Genomic DNA, 23,714 nt, shown 5'->3' with positions numbered 1-23,714 from the left:
ATGAGGGAACGAGATACGGTGACACGGCAATAAGAGCAATGTCTCGTTCCCTCATTACGTGAGTAACCGAGAGCATTCCCCTTCAATTCGGTCACTCTACATTGCTATGGGAACGTTTAAAATCCCGCCGTGGCACATTCGGGGTCGTAATGAGAGCAGCAATGATATTTGCCGCTCTTGGTAAGCACAGCTCAGGTCTACAGGACCTAGTCGAAACCATGTAAAAAGTCAGGGGGGGGGGCGCGGCAACTACACGATGCCGCGTCACACCAGGGGCGGAGTTAACTCCGGTGAAACAGAGAATGTGAAATGGCGGCGGCTTCAGCGCTTTCACATATAGATTAGTTGAAATTTTCAATTAAATCATGTGTTATGATGCACGGCCATAAAGGTGCTCAATAAGCAGAGTATAATGGTGATCAAGTCCTAAAAGACGTGGTGAACTATATCAAAACATTGTGATAAACTGTTAGGAACAGCATTGAACTGGTGGCGTGTCAATACAGGGTGTATACGACCTAGTCGAAACCACTGATACACATCTCAGATCATAGCTGAGCCTGAGTAGGCGCATGCGCTGCTCGCACTGACAGCACATGCGAGGCAAGCGACGACATATCTAGGTTATAAAACTTCGCGAAAGTGCTGGGTGACAACCAGCCTGTCACCATACAAATGTCCTGAATAGACATGCCATTTGCCCAGGCCCAGGATGACGCAAGTCCGCGGGTTGAGTGGGCCCGAACCCCTATCGGACATTCTGCGCCCTTGGAGCTGTAAGCCAAAGCAATTGCGTCAACGATCCAGTGTTACAGCCTTTGCTTGGACACAGGCAGTCCTTTTGTGCGTCCACCAAAACATACAAATAGCTGCTCCAAGAGTCTAAACTGACTAGAGCGCTCGATATAAGTACACACCGCACGTACAGGTCACAGCAGGAGTGTATGAAGCAGCTCCGTCCCAGTCGGTGTTTCGGGGCGGAAAGCAAATAGTGTTATGACCTGCGCTTTAAATGGAGTCGAAAGCACTTTAGGCACATATCCTTTTCTAGGCTTCAAGGTGAATCTGCAATCACTTGCCTGTCCAAGTGTCTTCCCTCACACACTTGGACAGCAACAATGGGAATTATGTAAGGCTGCTATTCATTGACTATAGCTCAGCTTTCAACACTATAGTCCCCATCAAGCTGGCTTCTAAACTCACAGACCTCGGCCTAAACTCCTCACTCTGTGACTGGATTCAAGACTTCCTCACCGGCAGACCTCAAGTGGTGAAAGTTGGCCAGTTCACCTCAAACTCCATCACCCTCAACGTAGCAGCCCCACAGGGCTGTGTCCTGAGTCCCCTGCTCTACTCTCTCTACACGCATGACTGCGTATCCTCTCACAGCTCCACATCTATTATCAAATTTGCTGATGATACTGTGGTTCTGGGCCTCATCTCCAACAACAATACGCAATACTAAACCAGAAGATTACAGATGAATTATTGTCCAGCCCTACACAGAGGAAAGGCAGTCATTCTGGTTCTAAAAGATATGTAGGGTAAGTATATGATGAAAGAATTTTCATTTTTGTGTGAACTAACCCTTTAAGATACCATGAAATCATACCCGTACAATTACAAGCCAACTGACAACTATTGGGCATACTGTGACCAAGATTTGAGGTTTATTTTGTGGTTTTAGTATCTGATGATGGCCTACGCAAACTCCCAACTTCACTTTTTTTTAACTGGAAGTACAGTGAATATTATACCACAAATATAAATAAGTTTTCATGCCATCACTAGCTAAAAGTTATTCACAGTGACCAAAATACAACCTTAGGAAAGGTTTCTGATAATACATTTTCACATGTTGAAGTGGTACCTAAATTCATAACTTCTCACCCCTAGAAGCATAAAAACTCCTTTAAAACTGCTCCACTGAGAAGCTTTTCTCAAATCATAAAATGGAAGGTGGGCATACTCTTTACCATTTAAAGACAGGAAGTCTATCCATTGTTCAAGTGACCTTTTCTCTGATGACGTGCAGTGCTGTGCTGGAGTCTCGAGTGTGAAAAATTCTCAGTTTATATTGAGGTCTAATAGAAAATAGCTAAATGACATTATACTGATATACAATCTGCCAGAGATATTCTAAAGCCTTGACTGATAATGCGGAGAGCGCTGTACACCAGTAATGCACCGACAAGATCTACGCAAGAAGGATGTTTGAAACAGCTGACCTGAAAAATGAAAGATGACAGAAAAGGAATGAAAAACTTAATCAGGACAGAAGCAATACAGCTAGTTATCTGAAATGAAATGAAAATGGGCAACCATTTTTGGCGTTTTGGGACCAGCAGTCGCATGGCTGCACATGTAGATCTGTTTGTTTTCATCCAACAGCTCTCATTTCCAGCACATGCTGTTCTAGAATGAGTCAGGCTATCATACCCTCACAACACTTCACAAAATAAATAAAATAAAAAAACACCACATTTTTGTCTCTGTGGCTCCCCCGTCGCTTAGATACTGACGGCTTTGTTCTCATAACATGCAAAAAAGTCAGGAAATCTGAATGCTAAAGATTTTAATATATTCAAAAAGGCCCACAAATGAGTTCCAAGACTGGGCTGATCTCCCCGGAGTATTTCCATTGCACCATTGTATTTGTCCAGCACACAAACACACACAAGGCTCTCTGGGAGGTCTAATGCAATATTAGTTTCAAGTGTTCCACAGGACTCCAGTGGTTGGAAGACTGGTGCTCACCTCATAGAATTTAGCCACAGTTAAGACAATAAAAGTACGGATGAAAGACACAATGATAGATGACATGAGCAGAGCTCCAAATGCTGATGTACTTGAAGAAGACACTGAACGCAGATGTCTGGAAACAAAAAGCATGTACACAAAAACCACAGCAGTGCGTCTGACTGTCCGTTCCACTGCGGGTGAACTAGAGCGTGTGCGCTCTCATGTTATATTACTCTCACAGAACGGCAGGGGGCTGGAGTGGTTCGACCGTGGCCCCTGTTGCTACTGAGTCAGACGGAAAGTAAATTCATAAAAGCCAATAAGAAAAACAGACCGTGCTCACCAGTTTAACAAGTCAGAGTTTTGGAAAGTCTGGTGTCCTGCTCAACAGAACCACAGCAACACAATCATTACATAAGAGCATAAGGATATTTGATCTACTCTAGTTTACTAATGTCTAATTTATTCAAATCTGACCCTAGTTTAGAGACAGTAAGATAAAGTCAGCAAGGATGCAATAAAATGATCAAAAGTGACAGATGTGTTTTAAAATAAACAGAATTTTAAAATACATTAAAATAGGAAACAGTTATTTAAAAGTGCAATAAGATGTCACAATACTACACTTTTCACTGTATTTTTTATCAAATGAATGTAGTCTTGATGAGCATAAGAGTTTCTTTCAAAAGCATGAAAAATATTACTGGCCTAAAACTTTTAAAAGGTAGTACATACTATTATAGCTATGGTTATTCTAAATATTTTTAGCTGTGGTTCTTTACTGGCATGAATTTACAGACTAACTTCACAGAGAAAATTTCAGCCAGCTGAGAGGGTGAGATGGCTGTTAGACTTTCGACAATACAAACGCAAGATAATTTGTGTTTCTAAATTCATCCTTTTTGCACCCTGTTTCGCAGTTTTTTCTGCATCTTGCACCATGATCATTGCATTTTTAGGATGACATGTCAATTTACAAATACTTCAGACTTGAAAAATGATCGTTCGGTTCCATTCGGTTGTGCTGCATCTACATAAGTGTGTACGCTCCATATCAAATGTTTGGTAAATCAGACCCTAAATGAGTCGTACTGTACAGTGCTTCCTCAATTATGTAGTCCATAATGAAAGTACGTAGTTTTACACATATCTAATTCAAAGACTTACACCTGACGTAACACCATTGAGATAAACTGCTATACCAGGGGTGGCAAACTCCGGTCCTGGAGAGCCGCAGCCCTGCAGAGTTCAGCTCCAACCCTAATTAAAACTCACCTGCCTGTAGCTTCCTAGTAAGTGTTCAGACCTTGATTAGCTTGTTCAGATGTGTTTGATTAGGGTTGCAGCAAAACTCTGCAGGGCTGCGGCTCTCCAGGACCGACGTTCGCCACCCTTGTGCTATGCCAATCTTGCAGGTGATAAATGTGCAGTGCTGAAGATGCTTTCTTTCCAAGGCCAAACTGAAAAGAACGCAGAGTGCACATCCAGTTTCTTTGGACTTTTCTGACATGGTTTATGGACAAATGAGCTTTGACTTTAAGTCACCTCATTCATTTACCGGTGTTCTCTAGTGAAAGCATAAGACACTCAGGTAAATGACCTTAAACCACACAAATGAGTCCTGGCGAGGGTTTTACATATATCATTTGACTACAAAGAGAGATTTTAAAAATGAAAAGGGGAGATTAAAAAATCCCTCTCTCACTTAATCTCTCTTCCGTGCTCTGATTATTGAGAATTATTTCGTGAAATTTGAGGTTTAGCACACCAGAATGCAAACTGGATATGATAGATGGTGACGGCGATTCATTCTGTCTTGATTCCTGCATTACCTCACCAACTGCATGAACTATAACTGCTATAAAACTTACGGTGGGGTCTGGCTGTCACACTGTTTATTGTGCTGGGAATAAAATACAATTTCTGAATCGCATTTAAACCAGAAAGAAAGTCACTTACAAAAGACACGCAGGCTGCCAGCAGCAGAATCCTCACCAGGAGGTCCTCAAACTGCTCCACCACCAACTCCCACAGTGATTTACCTGTGAGAGAGACAAATATGAGAATGACAAAACAGGCCGATAGACAGACAAAATGTTTGAGTATTCAATGACAAGTGGGTGTCAGGTTAAACCACACAGCTGTAACGCGGTGCATGTGTTTGTGCATGTGTGCATAGACTTAAAGTAAGTCTTAAAGTTTAACTCTCTCTAGTAAAACTGAATGACTGAGCCCGTGCTAACGGTGCAACCCATAAAGAGAGAGCAGTAACAACATGATGGAAAGATCAATATTTACCTTCTTCGGCTGGGAGCTCTGTCAGTCAAAACACGGCCAGGCAATCCGTTGTGGAATGAGAGGCAGGGTACGAGGGAGAGAGAGAGAGAGAAAGAGAGGACAAAACAGAGGGCATTCTGTTAGAAAGCCATACAGTAAAAACGGTGTTTAAACAGTTTCTTTTACATCACACTGCATTGCCTGTGATACTGCGAGTTAGCTTAATTTTTTGCCTGAATGTTAAATACACAGAGACATGCAGCGCAATACTAAAGCAGAAGATTACAGATTAGCGTAGACAATTATTGATTTAGGATTAATGGACTACTTCTCTCTGCAGAATAGATATGAGATTTTTGCAGTGTGAGCCATTCCCTGCAAAAATTCCTACATTGCAAAACAAGCGGCAACAACTTTGCAGCATCTAACACTAACTTAAAGTTAATCTTTAAAAACACAAAAAGGTTGATTGTAGAAAAAAGGGGCAAGAATGATGTTACATCTCAAAATATATAATTTTTCAATACTGTATACATTTTAATGTTGTATTTGAATGCCAATATAAATACACTATCATAAATAAACTTGTACACATCAACTTTTATATCAAATTATTATTTTTTTATGCATTTTATGTGACAAAATATTATAGGATTTTAATATCAGATATTTATCAATTATTGGCCAATAAAATTATCAGCTTATAGGTATGGGCCAAAATTATAATATCAGTGCATCCTCACTTGTCACAATTATAAAAAAAAAATGAACGCACAAAATATTTATTCCAAAAAAAAAAACTTCTACAGTGATGTAGTGAAATCCATAACAGGTACATTCACAAACGGCTCACTACATGTAATCCACAACCTCTGCATGCAAAGAATATCATCTGGGGTGGAAAATGTACAGATGGACCACCAACTGTGATGGCGTTTACTTAGTGAATGTGCTTCCTTTCTCAAAGAGGGAGAATTTCATGATGAAACAAACATTTCTGGCATTGTACAAGAGTCATACGACATAGATGTGCTCTGTGGCCTACACACTGCTGTTTAGTCAGTTCTAGAAGGTTCTCGAGTCAGAGCGTGTGGGAGCCGAAGAGCATGTGGAGAGTGGGAGGGGGCGGAGCTTCACAGACCTCTCTCTTTCACACACACGCATCATAATTACAACACAGATGCCCTCTTTGTTGAGGCTCTACTCTGAAATCTTGAGGATTCACAGCCGTTTAGCATGCATGTCCGTCTGCGTGGGGAAAGAGTGGCCTCATTAATAATCAGTTCAGACTGATTGCTGCTATAGGTGTGATTACGACACTCTATTAGGGCATCTGACTATTAAGTGCTTTCATTAACTAATCACAACTGACAAAATGTACGCCGAAGTGTACAAGAACAGTTTGTTTCGGGGGGAGACTGTTCATGAATGGACCTAGAGAAAGCACAATGGAAAATCCTTGGAACCGACCCAAAAGATAGCGAGAGAAAATACAGGGTGTTCCTGAATTCCAACAAGCATGTGTTTGTGTGTACTTAGGTCAAGTTTAGCCTTGCGTTGTGCGGATACTATCAGGAGTTTCCCTGCCATTTTGCTCAAAGTGAAAGCCTGCATCCACATCAGTTCTGATAACCAAGAACAACTTGATTGCACTTGCCTTTGTCTCTGACTTATGGAAAGGGGCCTTCCCTGCCTTATTGAAACAAATATCTGATTCCTTTTGTCTCACAATCATACATTCAGGGAAAGGCTGGGAACAGGTCATGCAAGTCATGATGTCTTCATGACTCTGCAGTTGGGAACAGGCTCGATGCACGTACAGTGGAAACCAAGATGAAATTGGCTCATGGCAGAAGACCTGCAGCAGTGAAATTACACAGCGGTAAAGCATCAAGAATTCCATTTCCCTTTCAAAAAAGGCTGCACACATCCAAACTGTCTTAACGCACACATTTGGCCCATCAAATGACAATTTCCAGCAACACTTCAATTGGCCCATCAATTTCCAGCAACACTTAGAAAAAAAATGTATGGAGGAAAAATACAAGAAATCGTGACCGCATGTTTACTTAATAATGTTCGGTCTTATTCAGCTTTTTAATGGTTTTTCGTAATTAAACAAGAGACTTCTTCAGATCTAAAAGTGAATGAGAGGGAGGGTGAAAGGCATGAAAGAGTATGTTCTGCTTTGAAGAACAGAGCAGATTCTTCTCTTCAACTTTCCTCAGGCTATGAGATCTGTCTGTACTAGACAGCCTGAGAATCTGCAGTCGAGAGCTCCATCTATGTGATATAAGTGCAGTGATGTACTTCAAATTCTTCGATAAATGAGAGTCATTCTTTTCTCTTTAGGGGCCCTGTGCATACATTACAGGAAGCAAGAGTATCCCATACAGTTTTTCTTGCTCCTCTGAATTTCCAGCTACAGAAGCACTGCCTGGCCTTATCAAATCTGTTCAATATTTACATTTTTGGATAAAAAAAATTCTACTTTAAAACAACATATTTCATAATATTCTACAAAAAAAATATTTAAATTTAATTTAACTAATTTAAAATGTTTAAAACCAAGTACTTCAGAATTTTGAAGTTTAGAATTACGAATTACATTTTTTTATTCCATTTAGAATTTTGAATTGCAGCTCTGAAATATCTACTTAAGAATTTTGAGCTTTAAAATTTCAGATTTCAGATTTGTTGCCCCCCCCCATTCAATTTAGGATTGTAGTCCAAAATGAGTTAGTGTGGGGTTAGTATGATTTTTTTGTTGTTGTTCTTTTTGAAAGATACAGTAAGAACAGTAATATTATGAAATGTTATTACCGTTTTCTATTTTAATATACTTTAAAATGTAATTTACTCATGTAAACTTTCAGAAGCCATTGCATTCAGTGTCATTCCTTCAGAAATCATTCCCAATCTTGATTTGGTGATTCTTTGATTTAAAAAAAAAAAAAAGTAAAGTAAAAAAGAACAGAATTTATCAGAAAAATAAATCTTCTGCAACATATACGTTTTTTACTGTTTCTGTTTAATGCATCCTTGCTGAATTAAAGTATTCATTTCAGAACTGTATATTTCTGAGAATGCGAGTAGTTCATTAAGAACATTAACAAACAAAGTAAACAGCAACCTCCTAAAAATATCATCAAACTATCTTATGGTTTATCTCGACATTGAATTAAACGGAAAAAGACGACTGTTCTCGTGAGTGCGGATCATAATTTCTTGTACAAAATATCTTGACATTGACCACAATAAGATGTCAGTGACCATTTGATGATTAATTGAAAATCATCCTCTTACAGTATACTTTTTTGAACAGAATTAAATTTCTGCATCTGCACTGAGACACCTGGTCAGCTTAGAACCGTGCATTTCTCTAACTCATCTTGATGCACCTTTCTCTTCACAGCATCAAAAGACAGCAGGACTCTTTTTTGAATCCTGAATCCACTGGCACAGTCTGCAGCTCATGATAACTGTAGTGGCTTCAGCTCTAATTCAACATGATATTATGTAAGAGGAATATGAACTCATCTGAAGTTTGTTGTGGAAAGTAATCACCTCGCAGAGCAGCAGCATGTTCCTACAGTGGTGTGGAAAAAGTGGGTGGCAGGACAGGGAGGGCAATGGCCCTGAGTTTCCCTCTCTTTCCAGCTGTGTGTGTGTGTGTGTGTGTGTGTGTGTGCGCGCATGCGTTTATCATGCTGTCCTCCTGTCGCTTTATCTCGCTAGTTCTAGGTGCAAGTTTCTGCTGATCTAGTTGCATTTTGCTGCGCACATACACATATTGAGGAAATTGCTAAACTGACCTCAAGCCAGAGAACAAGAGTGAATCTGAATTCTCAGTGAGAAACTAACACGCTGTAGGCATTTCTGCGCCCGACCGTTGGCCTGAACACAAACACAACCTTTGTGGGAGGAAGGAGGGTGGGAAAGACAGAGAAAGAGAGGAGGGATGGAAGGGGTTCCCTGTTAGGGTGTGCCAAGGATTCCCTCAGAGTCATCTGGGCCGTGTCTGCTTGTCTGGCCCAGGCACATTCCTACATCGTGACTTCACCCTGCCCTCATGCATAGCACACACACACACACACACGCTCGCTTTTGTTGTCCCCCTTTAAATTCATCTTGCTCTAATTTTCCACCCTCTTTTTCAACTATCTTTCTCTCCCTCCCTCTCTTTCACTCTACAACCACACAGTAAGTGAAAACAAGTGTCAGTCTGTTTACACACCAGTCAGTGGGAGAGGGGAAACACTTCCTGGAAACAGTTGCCAACAACACACAGAGCCTGTAATGTCTGTACCCAGGGAAGTAGGAGGACAAGCGAGAGCATGGCAGCACACGGTAGGATGCAGTGAAAGTGTGACCCAGCAGAACTCACAGCTAACCTGAACTTGTTTACTTCCTAAATTAAATGAGCCCAGTCTTACTACTGCATACGATTCCAAAGTGCCATAAAATCTTGTTCAAAATATCTTTTAAAAACTTTTACGACCGCTAAAACAATGGGCGGGGAAAAATAATAATAACCATTAATATCACAACCTAGTATGTTTCAAATCCACCACCCATGAAAACCTCTATCCACCTATATAGACTGTATTCTGGTCTCTAAATCTGAGTCAAGTCCCTCCTTCAAATGTAAGCCTTATTTATCACCCACCAGACAAAGATCAGATCGCTCAGAAAAGCACACAACCATTCAACATGGCGAATTAATTAAAGTACCATTCAATTCCATAGCTCAAACACTGCAATACCAGCCCATCTTTAATATTCGAGGCTAGGTATTTATTACATTTATAAAAAAAAAAAAAAAGTATATAAACATTATGGGATGCAAAATTTGTTGGATGTTTCAGATCTACTTTTTCTGTTTCTGTCAGTTTCGGTCTCTTTCAACCATGAAAACATTAAGTTTTAAGAGTAGTTGCCATGACCACCTGGCTAGTGGACATGGCTGGAGCAGCATCTCTCTGTCAACGTTCCCCCAAAATAAATGTTGCACAACATAAATCCTACTCTTGATTTATACGCACTTGAATTAACACACTAACACTCTACTACTATAAATCAGAAGTGACTCAATACATAAAGGCGCTGTTTGAATTCATGAGAACAAGTCTTATGATCAATACACTGTGCGTTGAAGGCAGAGAATAATTCCTTGCTTTAAGTGCCATTTACAAAGCAGGCATTAAAACAGAAGTTCCAAGCCTCCTTCAGCTTCGCAACATAGTTTGGAAGGATTTCTAATACAGTCGTGCTGGAGTTATTGACTACTGCTCAAGATAGTCATGATGGAAACTACAATGAAAAGACACCGTAAAGTCAATGAAAGTGTAGGCTAACTGTTGATTGTTGTGAATAAATCACTAATAATCCACTCATATGTGATCTATGACTGCATGACAATGTGTACATACAGTAAACACTTCTAAACACTACAGGATTAAACATGCTAATTATTAAGTTAAACTTCAAATTGAGGGCCAAAATGCCTTGAAGACCTTTGCATAAAGAGGTGTTCACACATACAGTGATTAAGGAGGTTGCCAGGTCTCTGTTGGGTTCTTGCAGGTGTTCCTACTCCAACTGTAAAAGGCTATGTATTATGTGAGCTCCAGTGTCTGTACCACCACTGGAAGTGGCTACTCATTTGCATGAAGTTGAACTATGTTTTTACTCACACTGCTAGACTGACATTGCCAACTCTCACTGAAAATGAGAATAACTTCAAGTCACTTTGCCACTGTATATATGGACGCCCCTATGAGTTGACATCATTAGCATAGTAAGCATCCTAGTAACATTTATGCACAATACTTGGTACTGTATGAGGCTGGGATGCAGTGTATCAAGTTAATGGAAAATAAATTATGAGTGATGAATACAGGTATGTCACTATTTGGATCATAACACTGCATAACAAAAAAAGAGAGGGCTCACTAGAAATGGTCACTAGAAATGGTCATATTATAAGGTCAATTTGCAAATTTCCTTCATTTCATGAGAAGATCATTAAGCTCTGGAATAAGACATAAGCAAAAGGTTTATTTTTATAGTTCATAGTGAGTTTAATAATACTCAGTTATATAGACACAGTTACTTGAAACCAATGTTATTAAATATACCTCAAAGTCATACAAGCACACCTGGAATACATGCATAACTTTTCTCACATTCACTAATTTTAAATTCATATTTAATGTTATTTAATTGCCTACTTCATGGCCAGCTCAAAGCATTGTTATTGGCTGTCAGAGGTGTTACGTAACTATATGGTTTCTCTCTGAAGGGGAAGCTCTTGTCTCACACAAAGTTTCCACTGACACTGTACAGCAACCCTACCTACATCACTCACAGTGATCCTCAGTTTCACAGAACAACCTTCACATCTGCAACACACATACATGCACAACATAAATCATTTCTCACTCAGAGAAATGTTTTACGGATGTTTCCATTTAAAAACACAGCACAGTTACCAGCAACAGTGAATACGAAGTTCACAAACACACTAAAAAATGGAAGAACAGCCAACAAGTCAGTGGACTGCCTGAACAACTAGCTGACTAATGGCTATTAAAGGGATAGTTCACCCAAAAAAATTTAATTCTGTCATCATTTCACTCTCATGTTGTTCCAAACCTTTATAAACCTTTATGAATTTATTTTCCAGAACACAGAGGAAGATATTTTAAAGAATGTTTTGACCATTGACCATTGTATGGACAAAAAAAAAAAAAAAAAACACACAAAAAAAAAAAAAAACACAGAGACATTTCTCAAAATATCTTCTTTTACTTTCCACAAAAGGAAGAATCATGCAGGTTTAGAACGACATGAGGGTGAGAAAATTATGACAGAATTTTAATTTTTGACTAAATCATCTCTTTAAGAAAGCAAGATTTTGTAGCAAGAGTTAAAGTCTTGAACAGTGATGGATATTTCCTGGGTTTCCACTGCAGGGTTACCTGACCTATAGATCTGGAAAGAACAGCTGAAAAGACAGAACCATGTCTGCAAAAACACATGCACTTACACTCACTCATAAACAAGCAGTCAGACAAACACTTTTGCAGTACATGCAAACTAGCTACTTATCAGCATAGCATGTAAGAAAAGAGAAATTATTATGATTAATAAAAACACTACACTCATACAGGCTGAGTCAAATGAGTGGTTTATCACAAGGAGGTGATGCTGTGAGCAGAAGTGGGAGGTGAGAATGAGAGCTGAGTGACAAGATGCGAGATCACAAACACAGACACGCACAAACAAGATGTGCTAATGATTACGCTCCAGCCTCATTTTACTTCCTTTTCTCAAACAAGCAAGAAAAAATTAAAAATAAAAACAAATAGCTATTTGCTTTTGATTCTAACAAACTAACATATTCTGCATTGTGATGATTCAATGAGTGCAGTTTTTTTTTATACAGTAAAATGATGTACCAAACCAACATGACATTTCAAAAATTTTAATGCATGTTGCATGTATAAAAGCAGAATTGATGTGGTCATATTTGAACTTGAAACATTAAAGATGGCTTTAGATGTAATGCTAAGAGAAGTATTGGAAAATGCACCACTTGCAGAGCTGGCAAAGGACATTTTCTGTGGTCCACACTAGCTGATGATATTTTCTTGTGGTTATGCGAATACATTTGGCCTGTTTGTTGAAACGGTTCATTATGAAATTTAAAAGCTTAATGGTCAACGTATGAGGCCTTTCCTGATGTGACAGGATGACTTTGTCAAACATTACAGTATAACACATTTGGGATCAGTATGATTTTTTAAAAGAAATTAATACTTTTATTCATCAAGGATGCATTGAACTGATCAAAAGTAGAAGTAAAGACTTTTACATTGTTACAAAAAAATGATTTCACATAAATGCTGTTCTTGAAAATTCTATTTATCAAAAAAAAAACATAAGAATAATAAGATAACAAGAAATGTTTCTTAAGCACCAAATAAGGATAATGCAATGATTTCTGAAGCAATTCAGCTTTGCCATTTAAAATACATTAAAATAGAAAAGTTATTTTAAAAATCACAAAAATATTTCACAATATTACCATATAACTATTTTTGATCACATTAATGCAGCCTACACGTCTTCTTTCAAAAACAACAATGAATCTTACTAACCCCAAAATTTTGAATGATAGTGTACTGTACTGTATACTACAGAAGGCCTGCAGAAGTTAGAACTCAGTGCTGTTTTCATAAGGTCAACCATATAGAGAATAGAGAAATCGTGACAATAATACACTTCACTTCTTATACTGTAGCTTCACTTGATCATGACTGTGGCATTTTAAAAAACACATTGAACAACAAAAAACTCTGAATCAAACACACAGTACAACTATTAAGAGCTGTTGTATGAGTAATAAGTATTTTAGTATTCTGGTCTGGTATAACTGGGGAGTTCTGACAAACAGGAAACAAAACCATCCAAGCATAAGTTTCACACAAAAGATATGCCATACCAAACAAATGCAACTATTTGAAAGCATCTCCATTACAACACATTTTGAGAGAGAGGGAGAAAACAGAGCAGTAAAATGAATAGGGTCCTCTAAAAATGGCCTCAGGTAAGTGTGTGTCTTTCTGTTGTTTACATGCGAGCCAGTTGTGTGTGTGTGTGTGTGTATATATATATACACATATGTATAGTAGCAGTCATTTACCCATGCCAACTGCCTGAATGACATACAAAAGCACATGCATGTGCACAATCGCACGCAAAAATCTCTTCAGCAAGGCGCGCAAAACTCTGCACCACAAAGAACGAAACACCAAACATCCTCTTATAGAGTCCTTAGATCGCAGCTGAAAGAGAGAAAGCTGTATCTTCCACACACGCATACACAAACACACACATACACACAATATCTGTTTTAGCAGTGTTGGACATTGTTTAGTATCTACTATGAGTTTGAAAAGATTAACAAAAACAAAAACAAAAAAAACTGGACAGTCCTCAAAGGCGAATCATAAAGACATGTCATTTCAAACACAGTATGACCACTAATTTCAACTAAAGCAAATCTGGACCTCTCTACTACCTACCACAATAACTCTGTGGGAAGCACGTACCTAGCTAGCAGACAATGAATTTAACCCCAGAGGGTTCAATCCACCACAGTTACAACATGCTAGAGATGGCCTCAATTCAGCAGAACCCCAAACCGAGCAGAATAGTATCTTCTGTGCTGATTGTTTGCCCCACTTAGTGTTAAACAGAACATTTATAATTGTTAATGAAGACCACAGAAGTGTTCGTAACGTAAACAAAAAATACTGAATGAAGAGAGCGGCTGAATATGAAGTCACAGTTTCTTGACCTACAGTAAAGATCAGGATAATGTCTAAACATCTCCGAGATGAGAGTTGGGTCAGGTTCTGTCATTATTTACTAATTTCAACCTAGTTATTTTCTTTGTTTTGTTTTTTTTTCAGTGAAAAACAAAAGGAGATATTCAGATGCCCCTTTTCCATACGATGAAAGTGGATGGTGACAAGTAAAAGTAGTCCAGGTTTCTTGTAAGCCACTGATGACAAACGCTACTGGTTGTCTCCACTTGTTGCATAAGCTGATACTATATCTTAAATAATAATGTTTTAAATCACTTGGGACAACTGATCATATTTTCATAAATTCTTTTTGAGAACTGCTTACTCTCACGTAAAACAAAACTGACTAATATTTATATCTTATAAAGTTGGCATGAAATGAATATTTAACCTATCTATTTTTGTAAATAAATGTTATACTGTATTTACAATCTACGGTTTAACCCCAACTTGAATTCTATTCAAACATTTACACATAACGTGGCACTCGTGGCACATAACGTGGTATATCTGCAACAGTACACCATACACAAACAATAGCTCTAAATTCTGATCGTTTATGCTATTGTTATACATCATCACATCGTAACAGCTCTATGTTACATAACAGCATGTCGTATGGACGATTTTCATGACGCTTTTTACCAAATTTTTTGTCATTTTTTAAAATGACCTGATTTGGACAATTAGCCACTAACCACTTTCATTGAAGGAAAAGCACTGCTCGCTCTCCGCCGGAGATCTCATTTTGTGTTTCACTGAAAAAAGAAGTTAAAGGCAGGGTAGGAGATTTGGTTCAAAAACATTTTTTTGTTATGCTGGTTGAAAGTCTCTTAACATCCCGATAGCAATCACTAAGTTAAGTTGTATAAATGTATTATTATATGTATTTATATTAACTGTGGAAAGCATAGGACCATAAAATGTTTGCCCAATCATATACCTCGGTCTGAGGGATACTATATGCTGTCCTACCTGACTGTCAACATATGTATTTGCAAACCTCACCCTGTTCACGTAGACATGATACGTCATCAGTGCATTCCATTCTGCTATTGCAGACCAAACGAGAATGGAAGGCCACCTTATTGCAATGTTATGCGTTTTCTACCGTAATTGTCTAGGCTAACCAGTGAGTGAGACCTGAGGTATTCTGAAAGCGTAGCATTCAACCCTCCACTAACGCCATCACTCATTGTGTCGCTGGTTAGCCACCAGCTCTTCGAAATCCACTATCCTACCTTTACTGGGTCAAAATGGTAAGAGGATGAGTAAACATATAATGGCAATGATTCCTTTAAGGTAATCATTTCTGCCCCAATACCATGGTGCAGTGAGTGTTTCTACAGTAACATGGTAAATGATGGCGATGTGTAGATTGAAAAGCCTTCTGACTGTCTCGTTGCACACAGTGTTTCTCCTGTTTGGCTATAAACTAGTTTAAATCACAGAGACATGTGTGTTCATCGCTGAATTCAAGCACTTCACACCGGATCTCACACACAGCTCTATTTAGTGTTCGTGTGACCGAGTAAACGCATCTGCTCTAGTGAGCTCGCGTCGCGCGGCAGTTTGAACTTTGATCCGAGCGGATAAACGGTCAGTGTGGCGCGATTCAAATGAGGCAAGCTGTTTCGTTTCGCTTTTGGCGCATAAACATTATATCGAACTCTTCATATCGTTTTATCGAGGAAAATTATAATTGCGATAATTATCGTTATCTAATTATCGCCCAGCCCTAAGTCTGTATGATCTAGTCATATATCATTGCAAGGAATGTTGCTGTAACTTTATAAGGGATTTCCCAAAGAACAGAAAGAGAGGAATGGAGGATGTTTTCTGACGGATTCTGATGTTGGATGCATCATGCAAAAGTCTGTGTCAGAATTACCTCTGGGGGAAAACAACATGTGGGTGCTAATATACAATAACGATTAATGGCTTAATGGTAAACAAAACCTCCTGTTTGCCTGCATTAATAACGTGCCAGCGTGCCAGAATAATCCCAAAAGGGTTTGGAGCATTTCCCACCCACACACAAAACAAACACAGAGGCTTTGGACAAAAGCACTCTGTTACATACACAAAATGCACATAAACAAAGGGGTGCGACAAAATTTGAAAAGAAAAAGAGCACCAGAGAACACAGGTAAATCAGTTAATTACTTAAAGTGAAACAAACGTCAAAAGTCCTCACTGTTCAGAACAACACCTGTCACTTTAAAACTCAATGTCAAATTGAGATAATACAAATTTGATTAATAAATGCATTTCTGAATGCATTTAGAAAGCAGATGTACATACACAAAAATACAAACCAACTATTTCACAGCAATGATAAACACTGGTTGCAATAATGTCGAAGAGGGAAGGGTATTCCCTGCGGCATTCAGCTGCATATCAAACAGGAAGTTGACAGCTCAAAGCGAGAGAGACATCATCTACAACAAGATGTTATTTTTTCCATTAAGTAAACGTTGGCCTCAGGGCTGCTATGATGTCTCAACCAAATCATGTTACAAAACATCTCTAGCCAGACACAAACTACCACGCAAATATCCACTCTACTGCTTACTGCCTCTTGCATGTTAGTGTGGTTGTAGTTGTTGCAAAGGACATTTTCTCGGGATCAATTTATACCTAATCTTTGTCCATCTTAAAGAAGAACCTTCTTCGAACATCTAATGTCGAGCAGTCCTATACAACAAAGAAAGGCCAGCTAAAATTTAGTATTGCTGAGTGTGTATGTAATGAGTTAATGTGTCTGTCACTTTAACTGACCCAAGTGGAAATTCACGGGATGTTGTGCTTATGCAGCAGTGGAGTCTGCAGGGAGATCTTATGCGATGGGGATTCTTTATTAATCGCTGATGGGTTGTCACACTGGCACTAGCTCATTCTGTAATAAATGACAGTTGATACGATATCTTCTGTGTGTTCATTTGGAAGTGTCACTGTTCTTATTTGAATATCAAGCATGCAGTTATTGTATGAACAAAAGTGTTAGAGTGGCAAATGTGTCATGCGTCAAAGTGCAAATTCTGCCATAGAGATTAACATGATAAGCAACAACGGCAAGTTGAACTGCTTTTCAAATACTTTCTGACATAGTGTTCAGAATCACTGCTGTCAAGTGCAAGATTACACATCAGAAAAACTATATACTGACAGATAGAAAGAAGCGAGTGCCTGGGTATCAAAACCATGACATATGGGACAAACACACTTTCATGCTTGTTCATGTCATTATATAATTCTCTAAATGATTCGACCTTCCAAAATAAACCATGCGATGCGGATGCACAGCTGTGAACCGAACAAATAAAGCTTCCAGTGCCACTTCAGATGACAGAAAAAAAAACAGTAAGGTTTAAAAAAAACACAAATATATCCTCATCATCATTATAAGGACATGGAAATGTAAAGATTGTTATCTTATTAGATACACTGTGCCACTATTCTTAAGAGCAGCTCACATTCCTTAATAAAATACATAAAAATTGCTCTTTTTAAGTGTCCTCTGAAACAAACAGGGCAATGTAACCTGATACGCACTGTTTCTACGTGAACATTTTGTCTCACTGAGGAAGTAGAAAACAGGTTTCTCAAGTTCTATAATGCTGGTCACTGGTACATTATCTCGCTCTTTATCTCTTGAAACAATATTTCCTTTTCAAAGGGAAGGCTATTCCCTGCACATGCCTTTGAGCCAAAAACCTCTGCGGCTCAATGAGTGCGTGAGATGGTGGCTCATAATGAGGGGTGTCTAAAATCCTGCAGGACGTGGACACTTGCATCTCAATCCTGCAAGCCACATCAACAGACGGTTTTCCAGTCTCAGGCTCACGGCCAGGTATATTACACAAAGTTAAATCACTTTGGATTTGCCTGAATTCAAACTAAGGGTCATAAAAGAGGGTGAATGGAAAATGCTGGTCTCGTTGGTCATATGTCCCATGTCATAAAGGACAGCAAGGCTGATATGACTTCATGATTATACATTAGCCTACCAAACTATCCATGACTTGAAGAGAAATGTCTTATTTCTGTATAGTCAGACTTGTGCATATAGCACAAGCTTCATAATATGTGCTTATGATGTCAAGGTTCCTCTCAGCCCAAAACTTAGAGCCTGTATCATAATTCATCATTTCAGAGATCTCATCAGCAATGGACCTCACCAAGCTGGAAACTCCTCTTCTCCCATTTCTTAAGATTTAAGAGAGATAAAAGCCTATGAAAATAAAATAAGTTTCTTCCGCTGTAGGGAACGCGTGTTCTGCCTATCCTCAACTCTACCGGCACGAGTGACGTTAAACACTTAGAAACAGCCAGGTAACGTTACTGTAAATACACGAGAGTTTACTCACCGTTTGGTCCATATTTTTCTAAATTAATTTTCACTTGTTCCAGCGTGAGTCCAGTGTTTTCGTTCACACCGAAGTTTGCTAAAACTTCTGATGCAGATTTAGTGTGGCCGTATTCCATCTCGAGGAACTGTTTACTACGAGCACTTGAACGGCATGTATTTGTGACAAATGACACCGAGATCACTGACGGGCTGCGAGAAGTGGCCAAATTTCCACCGAGGTGCTTTCAGACCGCCAAGCGGAGGTGGTAGTCTGCGCAGACGTCCACCTGCCCCTTCTGCAAGCCGCCGGTTTGAGACCCGTGAAGCTGCTGCTCGATTTGCGCTCGAGCGACGTGAGTGTGTGCGCACGCGCTCCGCGTCCTCTGAAGGTGCGCGAGGTTCCCGCCTCTTTTTCCGTGAGCTCGCGCGTTTGAGCACCGTCCGCGAGCTCTTATAGGCTCGCGTTACCTGAGAGAAGAGAAAGGCAGTAGCTCACGTTCTCGGTGTGTGCGTGTATGAAAAAGAAAAACAGCCGTAACAGAGAACTGCGCCAACCTAATTTCCGCGTCAAGAGGAGAATAAAACGGTGAGCAGTTTGTCGTGGATGAAGGAAGCTGTCGAGGTGACTCCGAGCGCGTCATCTGTGAATTTACCAAACCGTCACAGCTCAAACTTGTGTCCAGATTGCCTCAGAATCTGATTAATATAGCTGGAAGATGTTAACCATTAACTGGCCGTGACATATGAAACAAAAGTATCCACAGAGGAGAAGCCTTTGTCATTTACAAACTGCTTTTGCGTTTGCTTTCTGAATCCATAGATCAGTGCCTAGTGTTTTCAGTACATGTAAGGGATAAACAGTTAAGCCATTTAGTTTACATAACCTTTCCTTTATTGATTTTTATCTGAATCACAACATTTACTAATATTGCAAACTGCAACATTATAATCTAATTATTCACTTGTTGACCACCATAAAGCACTGAGAGCTGCCTCACAAGGAAAACAGTGTACTGCACAGAGAGGGAGATGGTTTTAGAACAAGGTGCTCCAGTTCTTTCCTGGCTCATAGTTTCTCATCTGTCCCTGTGCAAAGCCTATATATAGAAAATATACACGGCTAAACTCAGGTTAAAACAAGAAACTTTATAGGTTATATCAGGAGTGCCCAAACTCTGTCCTGGAGGGCCGGTGTCCTGCAGAGTTTAGATCCAACCCCAAGTAGACACACCTGAACCAGCTAATCAAGCTCTTACTAGGCATACTAGAAACTTCCTGGCAGGTTGTTGAGGTAAGTTGGAGCAAAACTCTGCAGAAGTGATAGGAGATCTTTGGGAAAATTAGGTAATGGTTAGGTCAAAACTGGCATCGCAAATGAAACTGGCAGCCCCATCTGGCTTGGCTTTTCACCTCTCAGACTGTTTTCACACTTGGTTTGATTGTATTGTCTGAACCTGAGTTCAGTTCCACCAACCTCCCCCTGTCCTCGCTGGTCTTTTTTCACATTGAACTTTTTGGTCGAACCGAAAAAATTTAAGTCATTTTGAGGCTAGTGGGCCCTGGCCCCCTGGTTGAGCACCACTGGGGTTAGTGTTTTAGCATTGCAATCAGCACAGGGCAAATATAATATTTCAAATTGGTTACAGGGTGGGCTATGTGCTTAACTGGTTTGGGAAAAAAATGGGTCAGTACAGGCATTGTTAACTACTGTACACTGTCAGAAAATATGTGCAAAATTTGTACCTTCAGGGGTCCAATGGCTTGTCACTGGGGCAGTACCCTCAAGGGTACACCCGTTGTACCCTTTCACATGGGTACGTATCTGTACCCTTGCAGTATGTACCTGTCAAAGGCAAATATGTACCTCTGCTTACTAAATTGTACCTTACAGTGCTATGGTACCATTATGTACCTTTAAATAAGGTAACCAGTTAGAATGAAATTATGCCAGCTTCACAACTTTGTTTTTATTGTGATAGATTGTCCACCACAATTTCTCACGTACAATAGTGATTGGAGAAGCGACTCTTCTTGAAACTTTGAATCAATTGAAAAGTGATTCACTTGTCCAATGTGCTTGGAAATATCACACATTAAAAACATTTGCTGGTTAAATCCAGTGCAAAAATATGCTGTATGGCATGTTCTGCAAAACATATTAGTAAACACCAAGAAGTTTAAAGATAAATGATTTGTATATGTCTGCTATTCATTTGTAGCATGTATTTGTGTTTGTAACAATAGACAGAGTTACTGGAAAATTATTACCATAAATTATAAACACCTTGTATCGAAAAAACAACAGAAATTTTAATCCGCATGTAGCTCTGTCCAGCAGTTAAGATTCTGCAGAGTAATGCTGTCATAAAGCCCTCACAGAGAACGCTGTGGATACCCTACTTTAAAGCCATTGCCTCTAGAACACAATGTCCTTTTGAGGACTATATTTATCAGAAAATGGCCCAGGTCTCTTTCCACCTATCCAGGTCATAATCAGCTTCCACCCAAGTACAGGAGCTCTGTTTAGACATAAGCTTTATGTGCAGATCTAGGACCAGCTTTCACCACTGAAAAACAACCTTCATCATTATGTTCAGAAGCAAAGGGCAACAGCCCTGTTCTCAATAATGATGTTCTTAGAAGATACACTTCATAAATTGAACTTGAAAACAGCCTACTTTACTTCATCAGCATCCCGCAATGATGATCTGTATTCAGACCACTTTCTGCATTTGATCAATTCAGATATTGACTCCCTTCTTGCCTCCACATAGAGTTGGATAGAGGTCTCCTTGGGTTAAGGCAGCACACTAATGCAAACTGATGGATCAGATTGCCTTGATGGAAGGAATGTTAACTTCCTATTTCCAATACAGTATATACAGATTTAGCATCGGGTGTGATACATCTTTTTCAGGCGTCCCATCTAAAGTGACTCAGCATGACGCTGCAGCTGCAGATATCTCATTATGTTGACAGTTGAAATGGGACAGTTTTCTCCCTTGCCATTTAAAAAAAATATATACATAATTTGTGATGAAGAAAGTTACCCCAGTCTCATCACTACACATTGACTGCAAATTTATTGGCCACACAATCTCACCACATAAAACCAGTGTGACTATTTTATTTTTGACATCAAACCCAAGCCACCCTCCCCCTAAAGAAGAAAAAATAGAAGGGAGACCCTTGAATGCTAAAGTCCTCACGGAAAGGAAATCCTTCCCCCTTTTCCCTGACTCTTTTACCACACTGGCATACAATGGATGTCTGTGCGAGTTACACTTTCAGACACCAAATTTTCCACTCGGGTCTTTGAGTGTCCCAGCTGCATTTGCCTTCAAGCCAGGCTGGTCTCACCATCACTTTGCATTATGGAAATCAGTTCCTAAATAGGTTTAATTTTCTTTTTTGTACACCATTGTAGACATACGTTGTTGTTCTTTTTTCCAAAAAGGTATCTTCTTGTCTCTCTCTTTTCTCATTCTCTTTCATGTGTAAAGAAAGGAATCAACCAATTTGCCATCAATACTAAACATATGTAATAGTGCCAAAATATAGTTATAAAATAAAAGTAACAATAAGTAATAACTGCCATTATTTTAATTCTCAGCTGTGTCGTGATGGGAGAGAGCCGCTGTGATATCTGCTACAGGCAGACTGTACTGCGGTACCTTCACTGACTTTGACTCAAGGAGATCTGGAGTGAGACTAATCCCTAGACTGCAGCAGCTGCACCTGACACAGAGAAAGAAAGAAAGAAAGAAAGAAAGAAAGAAAGAAAGAAAGAAAGAAAGAATGAGCGAGAGAGATTGTGCCCGTGCTAGCATCCCCTCCACTCCATCCCAATTAAATACAATGTGCTTCATCTTCCTTTCTCTCTTTCTGTTACACACACAGACTCGAAGCCATTACATCTGTGACGCAGTAGTCATTTCACAGGATGGTACCAGGGGATGCCGGTGCACCGTCTGCCAGTCTGCCTGACGGGAATAACAGATGAGAGAGGGAAAAGGGGAGGAGGAAGAAAAGAGGTTTGTCTGAATTGCAGTGTAACAATTATGTGCAATCCATTCATATCAAATATCCATTTAAGCCAATCAGATCACAAAACCAAGGAATCTTTTTGACTCAGAATTTAATTCAAATAAAATAAATAAAAAGATATCGTATAAAGGGGTGAGAGGAAATGTGTCTTATATTTTGACATTGCCTGACCTTTTCAAATATTTCCAAGTGTGGTTTATGTTCAAATATGAAAATTAAGAACACAAACACTTAATTTATTCTGCCTTTTTTCTTGCTCTATATTATACTTGCACAAAAGAGTCACATCTCAGTGCTTTGCCAATCTTCCTCTATCAGTCACCACCTAATGGAATCAAACAGTCTATAATGAACCAATTACTATGCAGTGATGTTGCAAGTTACTATGCAAGTTGTTGACTGTTAAAATGCCAGTCAGCCAGGTGGCCTATTCAAGTGACATCACTAAACATAACTTGTGCCCTCATGTCATTGTGATCGTATTCATTTCACTCTATTGCAAATGACATGCTTTCCTAGAAGCTGCTGATACTTCCTGTAGAGGAAATTATGAATATTTACATACAAAATGAATGAGCAATGCATCAAAAATGTGTATCTTCCAAATGTCAGAAGGCTGCTGATTTTTTTTACATTGTGGTTTTCTGTAGTTCCAGTCATTTTTACTCCCAACATTCGCAACATATCTCAGCCGCTGCAGAGTTATCCCCCACTCTGTGAAGGGTTTGTCACACATGAAACATTGTAATAAAGGCTGTCAGTGCTTCAGCACATGCACTAATGTTCCATGCAAATATAAACCACAGAGTGATGTAAAGTATTTGCAACACAGCAAAAGCAAAAGAGTGTTGGCAAACATTACTGAAATATATTATTTCATAATGCACTGAAACATGATACACACTAACCACCAAAAAGCA

The 23,714-nt window shown here is 39.3% G+C and overlaps 1 protein-coding gene across 2 annotated transcripts in view; it reads right to left on the bottom strand.

The window, feature by feature from the left end:
• Positions 1-19,140, bottom strand: part of LOC306871423 (sarcoplasmic/endoplasmic reticulum calcium ATPase 1-like) — a 57,481-nt gene extending 38,341 nt beyond the window's left edge. For both annotated transcript variants that reach the window (XM_079419337.1, XM_079419336.1), the window contains exons 1-3: positions 18,767-19,140; positions 5,041-5,058; positions 4,702-4,784 (exon numbers count right to left, since the gene is read on the bottom strand). In XM_079419337.1, the coding sequence (XP_079275463.1) occupies positions 4,702-4,784; positions 5,041-5,058; positions 18,767-18,884 (219 nt within the window). In that variant the 5' untranslated portion in view covers positions 18,885-19,140. The remainder of the gene's footprint in view (positions 1-4,701; positions 4,785-5,040; positions 5,059-18,766) is intronic.
• Positions 19,141-23,714: the final 4,574 nt, after the last annotated feature.

Source organism: Barbus barbus (genome assembly GCF_936440315.1).
Source record: "Barbus barbus genome assembly, chromosome: 6".
In the NCBI taxonomy this organism is placed as follows: Eukaryota; Metazoa; Chordata; class Actinopteri; order Cypriniformes; family Cyprinidae; genus Barbus; species Barbus barbus.
This window is presented reverse-complemented; position numbering and strand designations above follow the sequence as displayed.